General features: G+C 33.1%; 2 protein-coding genes and 1 long non-coding RNA gene across 3 annotated transcripts in view; 2 read left to right on the top strand and 1 right to left on the bottom strand.

The window, feature by feature from the left end:
- Nucleotides 1–2,765: 2,765 nt before the first annotated feature.
- LOC136795995 (uncharacterized) lies at nucleotides 2,766–3,687 on the bottom strand. The gene is made up of 3 exons (XR_010843688.1): nucleotides 3,291–3,687; nucleotides 3,004–3,141; nucleotides 2,766–2,842 (listed from the first exon to the last, which is right to left on the bottom strand). It is a non-coding gene; the product is annotated as an uncharacterized lncRNA (long non-coding RNA).
- Nucleotides 3,688–3,986: 299 nt separating this feature from the next.
- Nucleotides 3,987–4,725, top strand: LOC106685659 (uncharacterized). The gene has a single exon (XM_014428464.3). It carries the CDS (start codon nucleotides 4,016–4,018, stop codon nucleotides 4,685–4,687), a length of 672 nt encoding a protein of 223 aa, XP_014283950.1. The 5' UTR covers nucleotides 3,987–4,015; the 3' UTR covers nucleotides 4,688–4,725.
- An 8,245-nt stretch (nucleotides 4,726–12,970) lies between these two features.
- Nucleotides 12,971–19,366, top strand: part of LOC106685663 (uncharacterized) — a gene marked incomplete at its 3' end in the record, with an annotated part of 7,417 nt that continues 1,021 nt past the window's right edge. Inside the window, 2 exon segments of the mRNA XM_014428470.3 lie at nucleotides 12,971–13,190; nucleotides 16,496–16,610. Of these exon segments, the coding sequence (XP_014283956.3) occupies nucleotides 13,063–13,190; nucleotides 16,496–16,610 (243 nt within the window).

The raw sequence follows: 19,366 nt of genomic DNA, 5'->3' as shown, positions 1-19,366 counted from the left end.
CAACAAAAATTTGAAGGTTTAAAGATAATGAAATCCTCGAATTCTCAAGTAGAGAAAAAGGAATGAACGAAATTGAGTGTTTTTGGTTTCTAGCTTAGAACGTATGAGTTTTTTTCACGGTTATTGCACACAAATCGATTCGTCTCTTGCCGCGGAATAAGAAAAAACATGTATTTATGGCATTATCATGGATAATCAAGTTGTGTAAATTAAAAAAAAAATCAATAAAAATTTGAAGGTTTAAAGATAATGAAATCCTCGAATTCTCAAGTAGAAAACAAGGATATTTTATAATAAAAATTTCTGTTTCACTCCTTATCACATGTATTGCTTCAATTTGTTATCAAGCCATATAATAGAGTGTTTTGAAATGTTTAATTTTAACTAAATAAAATTCAATAGTGTTCATTAAATCTATCTATATACATCTCCAAATACAACAATAGCGAAACATTGCCGGGTCAGCTAGTATTTTATAAATGCAGTTTTTAGAAAACTGTAAATCGAAAATATAATCTGACTACAAACAATATTTCCCGTATCAAGTAGTTGTAGGAAAGTAAAAATTCATATAATTTCATTGGAAATTTATAGGAGTAGATTATGCTCTAGGTATAAGTAACATCCATTGCTACAAACAACCCAAAAGGCAAGATAAGCTTCAAGATAATAATGGTGAATCTTGTAAATATTTTTTTCTGCTACACTCTCGAATCATAGCCTTGATTCCACTATTGTTTAATTTCTTACTCCTGTAAATAATACAACTGTAGTGATTAGTTGTATAAAAGTAGAATTATTTTTGGCAATGCTAAGGCCTATAACTATGTGCTGGCCAACATCTAAAGTGTAGTTGTGATTACAAATACGAAACGAAAAAAGAAAGCTATATTTACAACGCTTCAGAGGTTTTTTTTTCGACTATGTAGGGTTAGTACTAAAACCTATTACTCTATCAGAAATAACTAATTAACTATTTGCCATTGTATTATTTTTGTTTTAATTAGTCGATGCATTTCAAAAGAATGAATACATAATTAAAGTAAAGGTATTAAGATCTGTTTTTTCTTCTTTATAAGCTAATGTTAGTCCAAATTCGAAAAGTTGAGCTTTAATTTTCTTAACTTTTTTTTCTGGAGATTTTTTTTTAGTGGTAGCTACTGGTACTACCATTACTGTGTTGTCGAGGGTCATTTCTGTTTGCTTTGTGTGTAGTCATAAATACAAAATTTAGGCAGTGGTCATGGACGTACCCAGCAAGGGGTAGAGGAGGGCAGCTGTCTCTGGAATTGAAAAAAATATTAATTTATTAAAGAATTATTTTTCAAGCTGATAATTGTAATAATAACAATGAAGGCCTTACAAACCCGAAAGTTCGATGCCAATACCACTAATCGCTCTCTACATATCCTTCCAGTGATGCCACTCCAAACCCAATTCTACTAAATCAGTTTTAACGCAATCCTCCCATCTACGTTTCAGTCTACTCCTCGAAAGATTACCTGTCGGTTCAGTGTTTATTAACATTTTAGGGATCCGCTCGTTACTAAACCCTACAACCTAACACGTCCATCTTATACGCCGCAATGCTATAACTTGAATTATGTTTATTGGGTGTAGGTCCCTTAATTCAGTGTTGTGCAGTATTCTGAATTCTCTTGTTAATTTATCCTTTTTCGGTCTGAATACTTTACATAATACTTTAATTTCAAAAAGCTTAAGGCGCTTTTCATCTCTTAGCATATAAGGCCACTTCTCGCTTCCATAAAGAACGGTGGGAAGGATAATGGTTTTGTAAATTCTAATTTTTAAGCTTTTTTGATAGAAGGTTCGAGCTAAGCAGTTTCGAAATTGAAAAATAACAAACATTTACTGCCTTCAACCTAGCATTTAATTGCTGATCAATTTCGTCTTTTCTAGTTACCGTAGAACCTAAATACTTAAACCTATAAAACCTAAATACTTAAACTACCTTTTCAAACATATTTCCTCCTATATCTGTATCACCGAAATGGCTCGTGTTTCTACTGCTAACCATGTATTTTGTTTTATTCGTATTTAGTTCAAGACCTAGGGAAGTGGAGTTTATTAACGCGATTGTATTTATTTCTATAGTTTCTTTGTCCTCATCCAATAATACTAAATCATCCCCTAAGAACCAGTATTTTACCACCCGAAGTTAAACTCTTTTCGATATTCATCACACTTTTAATGACGTATTAAAAATGGCAAACCCCAATTTTCTTAAATAAAATTTTGAACTCTAGTTTTTATTATAACTTTTATTAGAACAATATATTCTGCCACTCTCAAGGGCAATAGGTATTAGGAATATAAGTACACAGTCATACCATATATAAATATTACCTAACAATAAAAAAGTTAATAAATAATAAAAAAATAGAATAAAATAAATAAGTACTAACTAAAATAACTAATAGAAAATATTGAGGTAAATAATTAAAATAAAGTTAACAAAATATGAACACTAAATTAAACTCTTGTTTTTATTATAACTTTTATTAGAACAATACATTCTGCCACTCTCAAGGGCAATAGGTATTAGGGATATAAGTACACAGTCATACCATATATAAATATTAACTAACAATAAAAAGTTAATAAATAATAATAAAAATAAAAAATAGAATAAAATAAATAAGTACTAACTAAAATAACTAATAGAAAATAAGAAAACACTGAGGTAAATAATTAAAATAAAGATAACAAAATATGAACACAATCACATCTATACACAGTACTTACATTCTGCCTGGAAAACCCCAATAGAACTCAAAGATCTCAGCGCTTATCTCGCAGCTATGCCACTGGTATCGAGTCTCTAAATAGAAAAACCAAAAATGCTTTATGGCAAAGAAATTAGTAATATATATGAATAAAATTGTTTTATGGCTTGAAATACGACTTAAAAACAAAAATACCTTACAGTAAGTCTTTTAAGTAACAAAAAATTAATAATAATTAAATTTTTAAGTGTAATACTTATATAACATCAAGGTGTAACTGTATCATCAAATTATGTCAAAACATTTATATAGTTTTGTGCTGATAAGGTTAATTTAGTGAAAAATATAAGGGCGACCACCTGTCGAGTTGTACTGCTTACAGGTTAGTAGTTTCCTGTAAAAACAATATTAAATGTTATAATTAAATCCAAGTATTATCAAATTGTAACATAAAGTGTAGTAAGGTGAGTTAAAGGAAATAAAGAAATAAAATAAAATATACTTATACATTTTAAAGATTAATTTTGACTTAAACCAACTTACGATAGGCGGATACATTGAATGTTTTAACTTTTCTAATGCGACCACATCTGTATAATGTCACAATTTCCAACGCGAATGAAGATTTATTGTATAAAAAAGAGAAAACATATTTTAAATTTTATCTGACCTCGAGTGTTGTGACAGACTAGCTCATGGTCGTATTTACAGACGTGTCAAACACATACTACATATCGATAAGAGAGGGATATGATGTTTAAACAATGAGTATCATCAGTATTATTTGTTCATTGCTAACTATTTGCGATCGTAACGGTTCGAGGTAGATCATTTACGCCACATACAAATTTAAAAAGTACACATTTAAGATGGAAATTAAACTTATTTTCTCACATGTAGAAGAATTATTATTAGTAATAATGAAATTAAACTAAATTCACGTCACAGGAATCTTTTAAAAATAAAAATGTTTTAGTGTTAGTTCAACAGAGATATAGACATAGAATACTCGTTAATAATCTACTGTATTTTTATCTAAATTTTTTTTTATCCTGATTAATTGTTGGAAATTTTATATAAGTAGCGACAGTTAAGTGCTTGTTTAATTCTTATGAAAATGTTTTTTATTCTATTCCCTGATAAGATGATCCATCATTTCGATAAAGTTTATAATTTTAAGGACATACTTTATTTGAGGAGATAGCTGATATTTCTTGCTGATATTTGTATAAATCAGCCGCCATCCCAGCACTGATTCAGTTTCAGTCATGGCTTTGACGTGGTCAGTGTGTTCCATCCTCTTCCTCGCTGTCTTCGGCGCGAAGGCCTTCATTCTTGAAGATGACCCACTGGTTGACAAGGTGAAAGCAATCATCGCCAAGGTCGACACCTACGTGTCCAGCCACGGTTTTAGTGATCTCAACCTTCCCAATATTGGAACCAAGCCTCCAGTACAGCTTACCAATGGTGGATTCCGAGATTTTTCGAGCCTGTACGTCCAAGACGCCACTAATGTTAACCAGACCACGCTCAGTGATGGCTCCACTCTCTACACTTTCGATATCAAGGTCGGCCTCTCCGAATTTGTTCTTCATTATGACTTCGATTTTTCTGCACTCGTAGTCAAAGAGAAAGGTAACTTCAGCCTCTCCGTCCAGAAGAACTCTGCGGATGTCACTGGTTCTGTTGTCGTCCAAACTAACGGTACTTGCGAAGGCAAACTCATCAGTGCCACTGTACTCGTCCTAGGGGATTTCAAGATCACTATTACGCCTGATAATATCCCACATGTGATAACTGAGGCCATTTTAAATTTACTTTCTCCCCTTTTAATACCGACTCTGAACAAGGAAATTAAGTCGGTGCTTCCAGGATCTGGTCTCCAAAATGTATTTTCTACCATCGCCTGTTCTGAGTTAGCCCAGTTTTATGCTATGTAATGATTATATTTTTGAATAAATAGATTTTTTTCCATGGATACTTTATTATTTTGTAAGAGTTTTCCATTTTTCTTTTGTAAGAGTTTTACATTTTTCTTTTGTATTGAATGATTTGCTTATGGAGGAAACTTATGATTTGGACTAATAGAAAAAAATCTGTTTATTTTTGCATAATTTTGTTCCTAATTGAAAATGTAGATTTTTTCTTAGTAATTTTTAAAAAATACTTGGGAGAGACTAGGTTTTGTTGTTATTTCATTTTAAAAATCCTGAATTTTAAATATAAATTAAACGGTTATGCACAAGTTTTCTCTTGAGATGTAGTGTATTTGTCTAAGTAAGTTTTAATTTCTGTTTCCTGTTAGAGATTATGTTCTACGTCTAATATTTCATGAATAGTAGTACCTTATAAGTATTTGATTCAATTGGCTCAATAAAACATAATTATGTTTTTTTTATTTTTTGAGGATAGGTTAAATTTTTTTTAATAATTTATTTATTGATATTTACAACTGGATACACATATATACAACAAGTAAATTTGCTGTAGGTGACATAGTGACATGATAAAAACATGTTGATAGAACTCCAATAACATTTCTAGAGGAGAAGATCTCGAGGCCATCTTCTTTTCAGACGCCTAGGAGGATTATTAGGTAATGAAGGAGAAGCCAGGTTAGAAACAAGTGAATTTGGGTGGTTGAGAAGTTTATTATGGAAGGAACGGTATCTGGTTCTGGCCAAATCGGCAACATATGGAACATTGAGGTGCTGATGGATGACTTGATTTGACACAAAGTAAGGAGCATTAAGGATTTTACGAAGGATTTTGGACTGTAAGGATTGGATTCTGGAGGAATTTGATAGTTTATTGGAGCCCCAAAGCTCAACTCCGTATGTCCAAATAGGCCTTATAATAGTCATGTAGATCAGTCTTCTGTTATGGATTGGCAATTTAGACTGTTTGTCTAGTAAATGTTGCAATAGTCGGAATCTACGAGCAGTTTCTTGTCTTCTTAGTCTTGTATGAGGATTCCATGTCAGTCGTTTGTCGAGATGTAGCCCTAAGTAACGGATCTGTTCGACAGGAATAAGTGGGGTATTATTAAAGGATATTGTAGGGCAAGAGGTCATGGGTTTACGTCGAAGGGTAAATGTGATTTGGTGGGATTTATTGGAATTAATTTTAATCCTCCAGTTTTGGCACCATTCTTCAAAGGTGGTGATGTGGGATTGGAGGGTTTGGGATACAATGTAAGGATCATTGTTCACTGACAATAGACATGTGTCATCGGCATACGTGGTGAGGATTGTGTTAGGATGGGTTGGAATGTCAGCTGTGAAAACTGTATATAGGATAGGACCAAGGATACTACCCTGAGGTACACCAGCAGACTGACGGAATAGGGATGAATAAGCGCCGTTGTAATTTACTTGAAATAATATGTCGGAGAGATAAGAACGGATAATGAGGAAGTATGTAGGGGGTAGGAATTTACGGATCTTGTATAGCAGTCCTGGGTGCCAGACTCGATCAAAAGCCTGTTCTACATCAAGAAAGCCTCCTGAGCAGTACATTCCGCGCTCCAATGAAGACGAGGCAACATCAACCACACGATGGCATTGCTGGACTATGGAGTGGGATGTTCGGAAACCAAACTGGTGAACTGGGATTATGTGGTTGGAATCAATGATAGGGTACAGGCGTCTTAAGATGAGTTTCTCAAGGATTTTGCCCATGATAGGTAATAAAGCGATAGGACGATAGGAGGATGGGTATTCAGGCGGCTTTTGAGGTTTGGGAATCATTTTGATTATGGATAATTTTCATGGGTCAGGAAAGTAAGTGTGTTAAAATTTAAAAATTACTTATAGAAATCACCTCTTCCTCCCAAAGATTTATTCTCATTTTTATAATAGTTACTAAATTTCGAAAATTACTATAAAATCTCAAAGCATACGTGAATATAGTTCTTCAAAAGAGGTATGATACCCGGAATATTGAGGTGACTCTACGGCCCGAACCACCTTCGGTACCTGCAAAAATACTCACCTGCTGGCACTGTCCCACAGTACTGCAACTGTTTTTTAAAATTCAAATTTCTATCTATAATTGATAAGTTTTTTAATCTACATAAAAACTAACGGATACCGGGCCGAAACGATTCAAATTCGAGGACTAAAATACACAAAGAAATATAATAACCATTAAAATCTTTATTTTTAGATTCTACAATATTAGTTATTTTTCGGTCTCGTTTGGAATCATTCGTTAGGGATTTAAAGGTTGTATATATGTACATTTTAAAAGACAAACATTTTTAAGTTCAAGTTTGAAATCACAAAATGTTGTAGTAATGTGAGACATTGTCAGTTGGCCAGTTTTTTTTTTTTGAAGAGGGTGGGTTCGGTTTCCTAAATAATCTTGATCCTCTGCGTATTATACCTTGGCGGAAAGACTGTATACAACGGTAAATAAATAAAATATATCAGAAAAAAAATTACAGCAATTCATTGGTTTGTTGTTATTGGATTAATTTTAATGAACCTAAAAGCATATTGTATGAATAAGAGATACAGTCCCCATTGTTGAATTGATAGGTTTCAAGTTCTATTTGGGGCAAAGATTGGTCTATTTGGGTTATCTCTAGAAGAGGCATCTGTATATCCAACGTAAACATCATTATGGGCTGATCAATCATATCTTATAAAAGATAGTTCCACTAGTAGGCTTCAGTATCCACCATGTTCGTGCTGCATGCGGTTCTCCTCGTGTCTTCTCTGGCCGACTCCCTTCCTCTAGGGGATGATCCTATCGTCGAACTCATCCAAGAAGCTATTTATGAGGCGGATCAGTACCTCGCGCGAGAGCACAAAGATCAGCTCAAGCTGCCCGACTTCGGGTTTCACCCTTGGCATGACCCAATCAAGTTGAGGAATGGACAACTAGGCAACTTTTCCACCATCCAACTCCGAGGAACTCCTAACGCTACCTATCAGAACCACCCAGACGGCTCTATGACCTTCCACCTTGGCCTTCCTCTGGGTCTGGACCATTTTGGTATATTCTACGACTTCAGGATCGATATTTTAGATATAGTCTCCAGGGTCGGCAACTGTTCTGTCTGGACCGAACACAACTTGGCGTTCGTGAACGTTACTTTGCGCATGGGCGGTGCTCACAAATGCTCTGCTCAACTGAACAGTTTCGAACTCAAAGAGTTTGGGAAGCTGCAGATCAACATTCTGCCTGAGGATTTGCCAGAGATTGTTCCGGTCGGTGAATTCTTGCTTGATTTTATCGCCCTACGTTTGATCCCGGCTACGAATGGTGTAGTTGGAGAGGTCATAGCAACTGATTACTTTAGGAAAATGTTTTCTGAAATTGTATGTTCTAAAGTTCCTTTGCATTATAAGTATTAACTTATAAAAAAAAAAATTATACGATGCAAATAATTTTACACGATACATCAACCTTAATTATCAAATTATATATTAAATTTTATTTGTTGACAAATGAACTATAACAAGTCTTTATGTAATAATTAACTTAAATTAAACCAAACTAAATACTTGTTTTTATTTTGTTAACTTTTTATTAATTCCATCCTTTCCATTACCTAATCAGAAGTATATGAATTAATTGTTGAGGAATAACTATGTAGTTTAACCATTAAATATAAAATTAAGAACAAACACAAAAGCACTTAATTCTTAACAGCAGTCTTAAAAGAGCTTGTATGTTTCCCTAGCTTAGTCTCGCTTTAATATGCCTAATATATGCCGTTTTTTCGTTAATATTAATATTTTAAATACTGAATTTATATTCATTTAACTCTTATGGTTGCTAAAATAAGCTATACACAGTTTATTAATACAATCATGAATGAGATTAAAGTTCTTGAATCTTTATTTTAGGTAGGAGTTATCTCTAAGATTAAAAACATTAAACTAATATTTAGTATCCATTTATTAATTAATTGTCGAGAGTGGTTTATATTTATAATAACACCAAATACAATAGTTCACTCTCAACAGTTTCTTTCAATCCTTCAACGTTTCGGCCCTTTGGCAACCTTGGTCATTGTCTAGTCACAATTCATTTAAACCTGTCATTCGCTGGCTAATTTCCCTTGTTATATAATAAACCACACATCTCAATTTTTCTCCTTTTTCACTGACCACTTCAATAATACTAGCAATAAAACCTTCCTCCAACTTGCTGTTATTATACCTACATTTTATTGTTAGTATTATTGATGTGGTTTGTAATAAAGATAAAAAAAAAAAGTTTTTAAAGAATAGTTTTTGTGTGGTTTGTTATGTGATATGGGCAATTAACCCGCAAAATATAGATAGTTTTAAATGAATTGTGAATAGTCAATGATTGAGGTTGTCTCCTTGATAATAGCCTAAGGGCCGAAACGTTGGGGAATTAAAATAAACTGTTAGGTAGTAAATTGGATTATTGAAGTTGGTGTTATTATTAAATTTTATACTATTTAATTCGATCTTGTTTATAAAATATCAGTCTGTAACATAATATATTATTTATGTAATTTCATCTCCGTGGTAAAAAAAATTTTGGATTATCTTCGTGGAACATTAACTACATTGTTAAAACGAAAACATTTCGATATTCAATTTCTCAAAATTCCTTGGCAGCCTTCTATTGTCATCTCTCGTTTTCCTTCATTTCAACTACGGTTACCTGTGACATGACCACCAAAACAGTATAAAATGAAAAAAATTAAATTTATTACAGTAAAATAATTAATTAAAGAAAAAATTAGAGGTATGCTTATTAAAATACAACGTACTGTCTCGTATCATCCAATTCAATTTACAATTGAAAATATGTGAGATTTTTTTTTTTAATTTAAGAAATATTAAAAAGTCAATTATTTATTGAATATTTTTATGAAACATTGTGTGTTAAATTATCTTTTCAAACCCTAAATAACAAAGGCTGTATGCAAATATAGCTGACGATCATATCTTCGCCTATCATGAAAAAGGAGATAAGCCAAAATGATTGGTTTCTGTAATCAAAAATTCAAATACTCACATCATATACCAATTTAATATTTAAAAAAAAATTAAAATAAACATTAATTTCTGAAACATGTACCATTTTATGAAATAATCGAAATAAGTTTTTACTGCGATCATTATAATTTTTTAAACTTAAATATTCGGGCCAAAGTTTTAATATTTAAAAGTTGTAAAATATTTTATATAACTCTGCAATTTGTTGTGTTGATTACAAATGATAGTAAAAAAAATTTTGTCATATGGTGATCCATTGAAATCAGGAACAATCTACTCAACTTTTTTTGGGGGGGAGGGCCTTTAATTGATTTATAAAATAGGACTTTTTTATGAAATAATCTAATTTTACTACAATCATCAGAAATGTTTTAACTTAAATATCCGTGTTAAAGCTGATGTTTTAAGATAGTAATAATAAAATTTTTGTAATGTGGTAATCCAAAGATATCAGGAGCAAACTGTACAATCTTAGTCCAGTTTTCAAAAAGGTTATAATTTGTTTTGGGCAAATTAAAAATTCTGAAACTAAAAAATATACAATTTACTTCAAAAACTTCAATTTCCTCATGTCAAATCGGTATTACAATCCCAGATTTTCAATTTTAAAAAATGGCTTTTCTATGTTAGATACCCCCTAATCATTTTTTAATAATAATATTCCAAAAGGACATTCATTGACTTTCGATTGAATGATCCTTGGCGTCCTTTTGTTATATCTTACTTTCCTGTCCTGCATATAATGTTAATTATACCAGAAATGTATAATAAACATAGATTCAACATAAATAAACGAAATTCATAGATGAGATAGGTAAAACAAAAATGACTCAGAAACGTAACAATAATATAATGTTATTTAAAAACCAATTATCTATAGCTCCTATATATAGGACCCTATCCACAAGATAGGCTTGGCTCAGGATCCTATATGTGTACTATACAACCATAGGAGAATGGATGTCTAAGAATTTATATTGGGCAGCAAGACATCGAATGGTCGAACGACCAACGACTTTGTCATGAGAAAAAATATATAGTATAAAATATATAAATGGTTAAAAAAAAAAATCGTAAATATTTAGGCAAAAGTTTTTCATGAACATTTATTTCCTTTAAAATTTACATTTTCTGTAAACGACACAATACCATAGTTGTTTATAATTATAATGAGCTTCCAGTTTGGGGGGATACATATATATTTAATAATAATATTTACTTAAGGTCATCATTTTTAGTCACAATTATTTATTTATATATTTGAATAATTTTTTTAAAAATAAATTAACACTTAAAATTTATTTTCTGTAAAAATGAGATCCCATTTATTATTTATTTACAATAAGAATTTGGAATCTTATCACCCATGACGTTTATGATATCATTATCAGACTTTGTTTGTTCCATTGACTATAATAGAACGAAGTAAAATGAATATTTATCCTGCCACCAGCCATGTTTTTTTGAATAATTAAAAAAAAAAAGCGATGCATGTATTTGATTTTCAAAATATCAAAAAAGTTGGTTTACTAACATTATTCAGCTGTTAAAAATAGAGTACCACAAATTTCTGAATTTATAAAAATAAATTAATGACAAAATAACTAACTCCATTTTCGACTCTTAAAATAATATTTTACATTACATTTTCCTTTCGCGAAAGTAAAGGTTGAAAAATATAACTTTTATTGCAATTAATATTTTGTTGTGACACATTTATTTAATGCTAAATTGTTAGAAAATCGATATAACAAATACAAAGTTGAAAATACAGTGACTAATTCTATTAAGTTAATTAACCTGTCAAATGAAAGGCTCATTTCTATGAAAAAATAAACATCGATTCAAGTGCAAGGTTACTTAAATGACTTTAATTTAAAGTTGAATAAAGTAGTTCTAAATTTCCAGTATGTTTTGTTTACATTAATTAGTAATAATATATTTCATTTTTGTATATTACTACACACAATGTTTGAAAATACTTGTTGGAATTCCAGTTTTCGGACAAGATTCTCAAGACCGTTGTTGATCCTTGGTAGATAGTGAGGTGCCATAACGTCGAGAAGATACTTCTTGATTTGCTTTAAAAGTGATATTTGCTTTGGTCTGATGTTCACTTCGAAGTCCTTCATTTCCTTGAACTTGCATTTCTCTAGGACAGCTTTGCAGGATCCATCAGGCATCAAGAGGACAGACCCCAGAACTTGGTAGGAGTTCTTATGAGCAACTACGTTTACTCTCCCCCCCATTGGGAAGTGGATACTCTCGAAAGCTAACGAAAAGTCATAGTTGATCTGAAGAGGATTAAGGGCAAGAACGGTTTCGAATAAGTACAAGGTCGCACCGTCGACTACGGTCGTGTTGATATAAGGAATTTCCTTGACATTAGCCGACGAAAAGTTTCCTACTTTGGTGTTATAGACTTCGAGTTCGTGAAAAGAACCTTTATCCTTGAACTCCGGTATTGATAGTTCAGAGAGACCGTTCTGGGCCATGTAGCTGTTAGTCTTGCCGACGACATTCTCTACCTGCCCGAAGAGGTTGACATCTGAAGACAGAACAACAACAAGAACGGAATACAGTACACACAAAACAGAAAAACGCAGCATTTTGGCCTATTGCCTACACAAGACTGAGTAAGGACTATCTCTGTATTTCCTATCCTATTGACACAATGATTCATCTTACACAATTACTATTCGATAAACCCTCGGTTCAAGGCTGTGGCTAGAGCTCAATCGTTCTTCACAAATAAACACATTAAATTACATTTGATTGTAAAATATTCTCGTACTTAGTATTTTTTTATGTTTAACTTACTTTATTAAATAAAATTGGCAATAGAAAAATAAAAACTTTTGGGAAGTAACATGTATATGTAGATAAAAAAAAATGTATATATATCTTGTATGTTTTTACTAACATGGTGGTAAACGAGAACAATTATTACCCTCAAATGTTTTTTTTTTTACTCGTCTTTTCGACCCTTTACTGGTGTTTATCCTTTTTAAAATATTTCTATATCACAATAAATATTTTTGCAAAACATTTAATTTACATTCAATTATTGCTGAAATATTGGTATGTAATATGTAATTATATTATATATTCTAATATGCATATCTATATTTATTTTTATTTTATTTAGAATCGATGCTTATTTTCGACATGCAAAAATTACGCATACAAAATCTAATTTTAATGTGTCACAGTTTAATGCTTCAATGTGTTACTTAATATTACCATATGTTTCTTATCGCCGAATTTTAGGCTTGGTGAATCCATTTTTCATGTCTCAATTATAGTGATCGGATATTTTTTAAACCATGGGTGTCCCCGATATCTACAGTATAACAGTAGAAGGAGCTAAAAACTTCCGAGCTGCCATAGAGTCTGAAGAACGGGCAAGTTGGGCATGGATGGGGAAATGGGGTTGGATTCTCGATGAGTATATGTGAGTCTCTGATATAAACTTATATTATTTTAAAAATAATTTTAGTCATTAAAAAATATCTCGAAACATAAAGCCTAAAACAAATTGGCACGATTTTGTGTTATAGTATGGACAAGGAATCTCTACGAGTTTAAAAATATTCCTCAAACCAAAAGGATTGTTATGCTGAGATTCAGATGACTAAGAAATTTTTATGTAGAGGTTCACATACTTTCTTGTTGACGTTATATGGGAGCCCTTTGCGTCTTACCAGTATCCAGGTTCATCAAAAAAACTAGAGCTAAATATGCATCAAGTTCAAAATGTGCTTGATAAGCTTCTTTTGATTTATATTTCTACGTTGTTATTCTTGACAGAATCTCCCAAATATGTAGGGAAAGGGATAAAAATCATTAACACAAGATTTTTTTTCTTGTGTTAATGAACCCCCTGAGTTTTTAGGGTTTGATATATAGGCAGTAAGTAACTATAATGGATGATATCTTTTGAACTGCATTCCATGCATTGTAAGAATGGAATGAGAAAAGGGAAAACGGATTGAGCCTGCTGTCTGAAGATGGAGCTCGTAAGATTTCGCTCAGTAAGTTAGTAGTTCTCAATCGAGTCTGTCAACATACTGCCTTTGCTTTCTTCGGTGGTGGTGACTCAGCATGTTTCCACTGCTTTGACTTCTGTTTTGTCTCTGGGGTATAGTAGTGAACCAAAGTTTCATCTATAGTCACACACCGGCGCAAAAAATGTTTGTTGGTTGCGCTGAAAACGGGCAAGATTTTATTCAGACATTTCCAATCTGGTGCGTTTATGATCCAATGTCAAGAGCCGCGGCACCCATCTTGCGGATAATTTTTTCATTCCCAATTCTTAGGTAAAAATGTGGTATATAGCCGTTCAGATGACATCCTTACAGCTTCAGCAATCTCACGCACTTTTAGTCGACGATACTCCATGATCTTTTTATGCACTTTTGCAATAAATTCTGGGGTCACAGAACTTTTAACTTCATAGGGTAAAAATCTGGCGGTGGAGAGTGATTCCGAATAAATCACCTTGCACAACTGTTGGTCTAGTAACAATACTTCCTTACAACGTTCTGCACCCCTGACCCTTCATGGGTTGTAGGGGTACAGATTTAGTTTTTTTTTAAATATATTTTTTATTTTATTATTTATTTATTTATGGTTAATATAAGTTATAAAGAATAATTGTTAAAAGTTGAAAACATTTCTTTATTCCTTGTTATAAAAAAGGTGTTAACAAAACAAAGCGCTTTAAGAATTATTATACCTGAAAAACATGACAAGAGATAAGGTAAAGGAAAACATTTTTATTTTCGATAGATCAATTTTTTTTATTCTACCTGAATGAGGACCTATTTTTTTGCAAAAAATAATTAAAATAAAGAGAAAAGAGCCAACAGAAAGTATATGTCATGTACCTTAGTACATTAATGTATCTAAATTTTACTCCAATACCCAAATTATATATTATATATATCATAATATTATTATATATATCATAATTTTCTAAAAATGAAAACGCTGGCTTGTTATTGAACACTCTTCATGTATTCTGTGACATGAAGTTACATACTCACCTATTTTTATCTTGTAGCTGAATAGAACTATTTGTTTAGAACAATTGTTATTATTATGATTATTAAAAATTAAAATTAAATTTTTTTTGTATTAACATCTTTTATTTTTTTATACTCTAAAAAAATATTTATGGATATTAACATCTGTATTTAAAATATATAGAATAAGTAAATTTGATGTTAGTTATTCTCCATAGATAACTGGAACTCCAATATCTTTTAATTTAAATTGAAATTATACTTATTAATTATTTTAAGTGATGAATTCATCTTGATTATTGAACACAAACATGTTGTAGCAATGGATAACAGATATAGAGGAAAATAACTGTGAATTCCCTAATGATTCCATTGTTTGCATTCTTGACGATCGCTTATCTAGTTGTGACAATAGCATAGTTATGATAAAAGAAATGCTCTTGATATCCGAGTCCACAACACATTTTGAACAACTCGCGATAAGCTTAAATTAATTTATCAATATTTCAACATGAAACATAAAATTTGTGTTTACATTCATGCATGGGCGTCGGTAAGGAGGAACAGGAGAGAGTCGAGGCTTCCCCCATATTTTTGGGACCCAAGGAAAAAAAAATAAAGAAAATAGTGAACATACTATAATTAAGTAGGTAACATTGTTAAGTTGAAATCTACATTGATCAGAAGATCATAACCACACCTTTGAAGGGATAAGATAGATATATGTTGGATCTTCTATAAAAAAGAAGTATGATTCAATGAGCACAATTATTCTTCACAATTTATCTCTAAGAATAATGAGGGAAACGAATATAAAAGAACCTTTTTTAGATTCCATTCTTCTTATTATAACTTACAGTTTGCCATATTAATAATCTCAGAATGTTTGTTGAAAATAAATTTAAAAAGGCAACTATCTTAGAAGAGATGGTTAATATTTCTGCCAACAATCCCAGAAGGCTGATGCTCTCATAGCAAACCTCTTCATCACCTCTTTTATTTTTGTATTCATTGTGTATTTATGTACAGTAATTAAGTTAATGCTCGATTTTCAATAATTTATAGTGACTATGTGTAATAACAGTCTTCGACCACCTTATGTCCACCCAATTTTGGAAGAATAACTATTAAAAGTTTCAAGCAAGGTTTATATATTTTCTTTATTTAATGCTTTAGATTTTCGTTTATACCTTTAGATATGTATATTAGCAGCAATCGTACCTTTCCATTCATTATTTTTAGTTTATTAATTATTGATTGGAGAAATTTGTCGGGGGGTGCGGTCAGCAAAGAACAACATAAATAAACAAAACAATATTTATTTATTTTATGCCGACGTTTCGACCTGAGTTTCAGGTCTTCATCAGGGGTTATGGCGTAGAAGGTTGGCCTAACTTGAGTTTTAGGCAGTTATTCTTCCTTTGATTCACTGTTAGGACATCGGTTTTTCTTTTTCTCCTCATTCGTTAATTCATTTTAATCAATTTTCAACGGGTGGGCTTCCACAGAAGCACTATTAATTATTGTGTATTTAATCTATCTACACATTAAATAAAATAAAATAAAAAGAAATAGACGAAATATCGTTAGTAAAATAAGAATTTATCTATCTTTCATTTATTTTCCAATTCATTCTGCAAAATCCAAATACGTAATTTCTTTTATTAGAATATCTTTCCTTTACTGTAATATATAATATTTTTATTTTTATATTTTATTCTTGCTTCGTTAGGACGATAAATCAGGAGCTAGCCCAATTAAAGAAGGGTAGGAAAATAAAGGAAGAAGTTCCTGAAATAGAAGACCCTCGCACTACAAGACCGTATAGTAAGACCGAAGGGCATGAGGTAAAGTCTAGAATATGTAATTGTATAGTTATTGGAAGGTATAGTACAAAATTATATAGTTAGTAATATATCTTCAAAATAAATTGTATATAGGGTATCGCAGTACATAGGTGTATTCCCATTAGCTTCATACTGTGTGTATGAAAGCATTACATTAGGCATGTCACACTTGTTTAGAGATTATTATTCATTTTCTAACATCTCCCTCGCATCTAACCCTGGAATCTCCAATGGAATGAGGTACATTTTTATACGGATCATGATGGCAAATCAAAATTTAAGACAAATTTGAATTACATTTTTTTTTGCATTGTTTTTCGAACCGACGAATCGTGAAGACGTAAATCGCCAAAAACAGTAAAATTTGTGGTAAGACGGTAATAAAAATTTTTTAAAGATTAAATCATTAAATCCGGAATTCGATTTATATTTTATTAAAGATTAAACCCATTATCGACCGTCAACTTAATTGTGCAAATTCTTTATTGAGGCTTCATCATAGCGGTTATTTTAGTCCTCTCTCCAGTTGTGGAAAATTCAAATTATAATGATCAATTCTTTTAGTTTGTTTATTTGGTTTCTAAAACGGAGGAGACACTATGAAAAGCAGTTCAAAAATGAAATTATGGATTATGCGAACTTAGAACATTGAAATGAAAATGTGTTCGTTGAGGTAATAGAGGAGGAGGAAGTAGAGCGAGCTATCGAAAATGTGATAAAAGGGGAACGTCCAAAACAAGATAATATAGTTGCAGATTTTGTGAAGTATGGAAGGATGAATTTAATGCGATCTCTCTATATACTATTTCGGAAAGCCTGGGATGGAAAGAGAATTCCTAAAAATTGGGGATATAATCTAATAAATCCCTTACACAAGAAAGTCAATCAGGGTGAATGATCCAACTGAAGTCCAATACGAATTGCTCTATAAGCTGTCTATCCTTGAGAACTCTGGTAGAACCGCTCATAGGACAGGAGCAAGCTGGTTTACGAACTAGACGACAAACACTGGATCGCATATTCTCCCTCCGAAATATATTGCCAAAATTCAAGAATAGGGATAAAGGGATAAATATGGACATCACCTTCATTGTCATTTATTCTATTCATGGACGTAATAGCAGCAGTTTATAAAAGGCGAACCGATAGGACGTTTTGAGGGCACTGAAATCTTCTTCCAGTTGTGATCCTTTTTTATCCCCCTTCCTTGCCATCTCTGGCATACGGGGCGCGGGAGCAGTGGGTTAGTGCGCTGGGGTTTGCGCATGCCACTGCTCCCAAAGATCACCAATTCTTTTTTTTTTTTTTTCTATTCTTTTATTAATTATTTAATTATTACATTTTTTTATTTTTTACTGTGGTGCAGCTCAGCGCTAGGTTTAGTGCCTTACTGAAGGAGCTGCATCTTGTCCACTGCATCCGTCAGGATGCCTCCTGCAGTTGCCAGGCTGGTCCAGCCCTCCTGGTCTTAGTCTGGGTCAGCTTCCTCATCTTCTGGTGGCTCGCCGATGTTGGGCGGTCAAGACCTTCCCATCGTGAAATTAGTGGGGCCCACCACTTCCTTCCACCCGTAAATGAACTCCCTGAAGAAGGGATAATTCTCTTCTTCCATCAACCAGGAAAAGTCCGACTCGGCGAGGGCGTAAATCCCGGTCTTTCTCGACAGCCTGGCTCGGTGTCCTTCCATGGCAGAGCAATCTATTACGTGTTCTGCTGTTTCAGGAACTTCGCACGTTGGGCACCGGGGGTTGATGTTCTTTCCAAAGCTCTGCAGCTTTCCCCGAAACCCACCGTGTCGTGTTAGGATCTGTGAGACCCAATAGTCTGGGAGGACCCATTTAGCCTTAAATCTAGAAAGGACGGTAGGGAAGAATTTTTTCAAAGAAGCGCCCATCTGGCTTGCTACCCAACGTCTATTCCACTCCTGTATTTAGTCCTCTCGCAGTATTTTCTTCCATAAGTTTGGAGTCTTACCGATCATCTCTCGGAGCTCCTCCGGCTACGCTTCTAGTCCCTACCTCTTATCTTCATATTTAAGGACATCTTCCCTGAGGGTGAGGCCCAGGGGCATCGCTCCGGCCAGCACCTGCACCGCCTCATGTGACACCGTTCTGTATGTCTTCGTGACCCTCAGCAGAGCCAGTCTCTGTATGGTGGCCAGTCTCTTCTGTGTCTACGTGAGGTTTTGGCTCCACGCAGGGGATGCGTACCTCAGAATTCCCAAGATCACACCTTTATATATGGTCATCGTTGCAGGGTATCTGAGGCCCCAAAATGCACCCCTTAACCTGCTTAATCCATTGAGTGACAGGGTCACCCTGTCCTTTAGATACGCCATACACCAGGTGAGAAGTGGCATCGAATCTTCTTCTTATCCTCACACCAAGATATGTCACCTCCTCACCCGGTCTCACCCTCTCTCCTTGGATATCCAGTTGTCATCCAGTAGTGAATTCTTGCAAAATACATAGAGAAGTTGCAGTAGACATTAAAGGATGGAATGAAGAACTACACAGAAAGGATATGCTTCTCGGCTCTAATAAAAGCCAACTACTACAGGTAGGAAGAGTACAGGAAGATGCCTAACTGTATTGTAACGATGAAATAGACTTAAACAGTTTTTCCCTACCTTGGGACTGTCATTGAACGGTCAAGGAAAGTGGTCTCAGAAATCATGAACATGATAAGCAAGGAGGAATCGTTCTACTACCAAATTTGCAATGCAGTAGTTGGAAAGAGAAATAAGTGCTGCTGCT

The sequence above is a fragment of the Halyomorpha halys genome, unplaced genomic scaffold (genome assembly GCF_000696795.3).
Source record: "Halyomorpha halys isolate HHAL.00 unplaced genomic scaffold, Hhal_1.1 Scaffold723.1, whole genome shotgun sequence".
Taxonomy (NCBI): domain Eukaryota; kingdom Metazoa; phylum Arthropoda; class Insecta; order Hemiptera; family Pentatomidae; genus Halyomorpha; species Halyomorpha halys.
The sequence above is the reverse complement of the archived record's forward strand: the minus strand, read 5'-3'. Positions and strand labels throughout refer to the sequence as shown.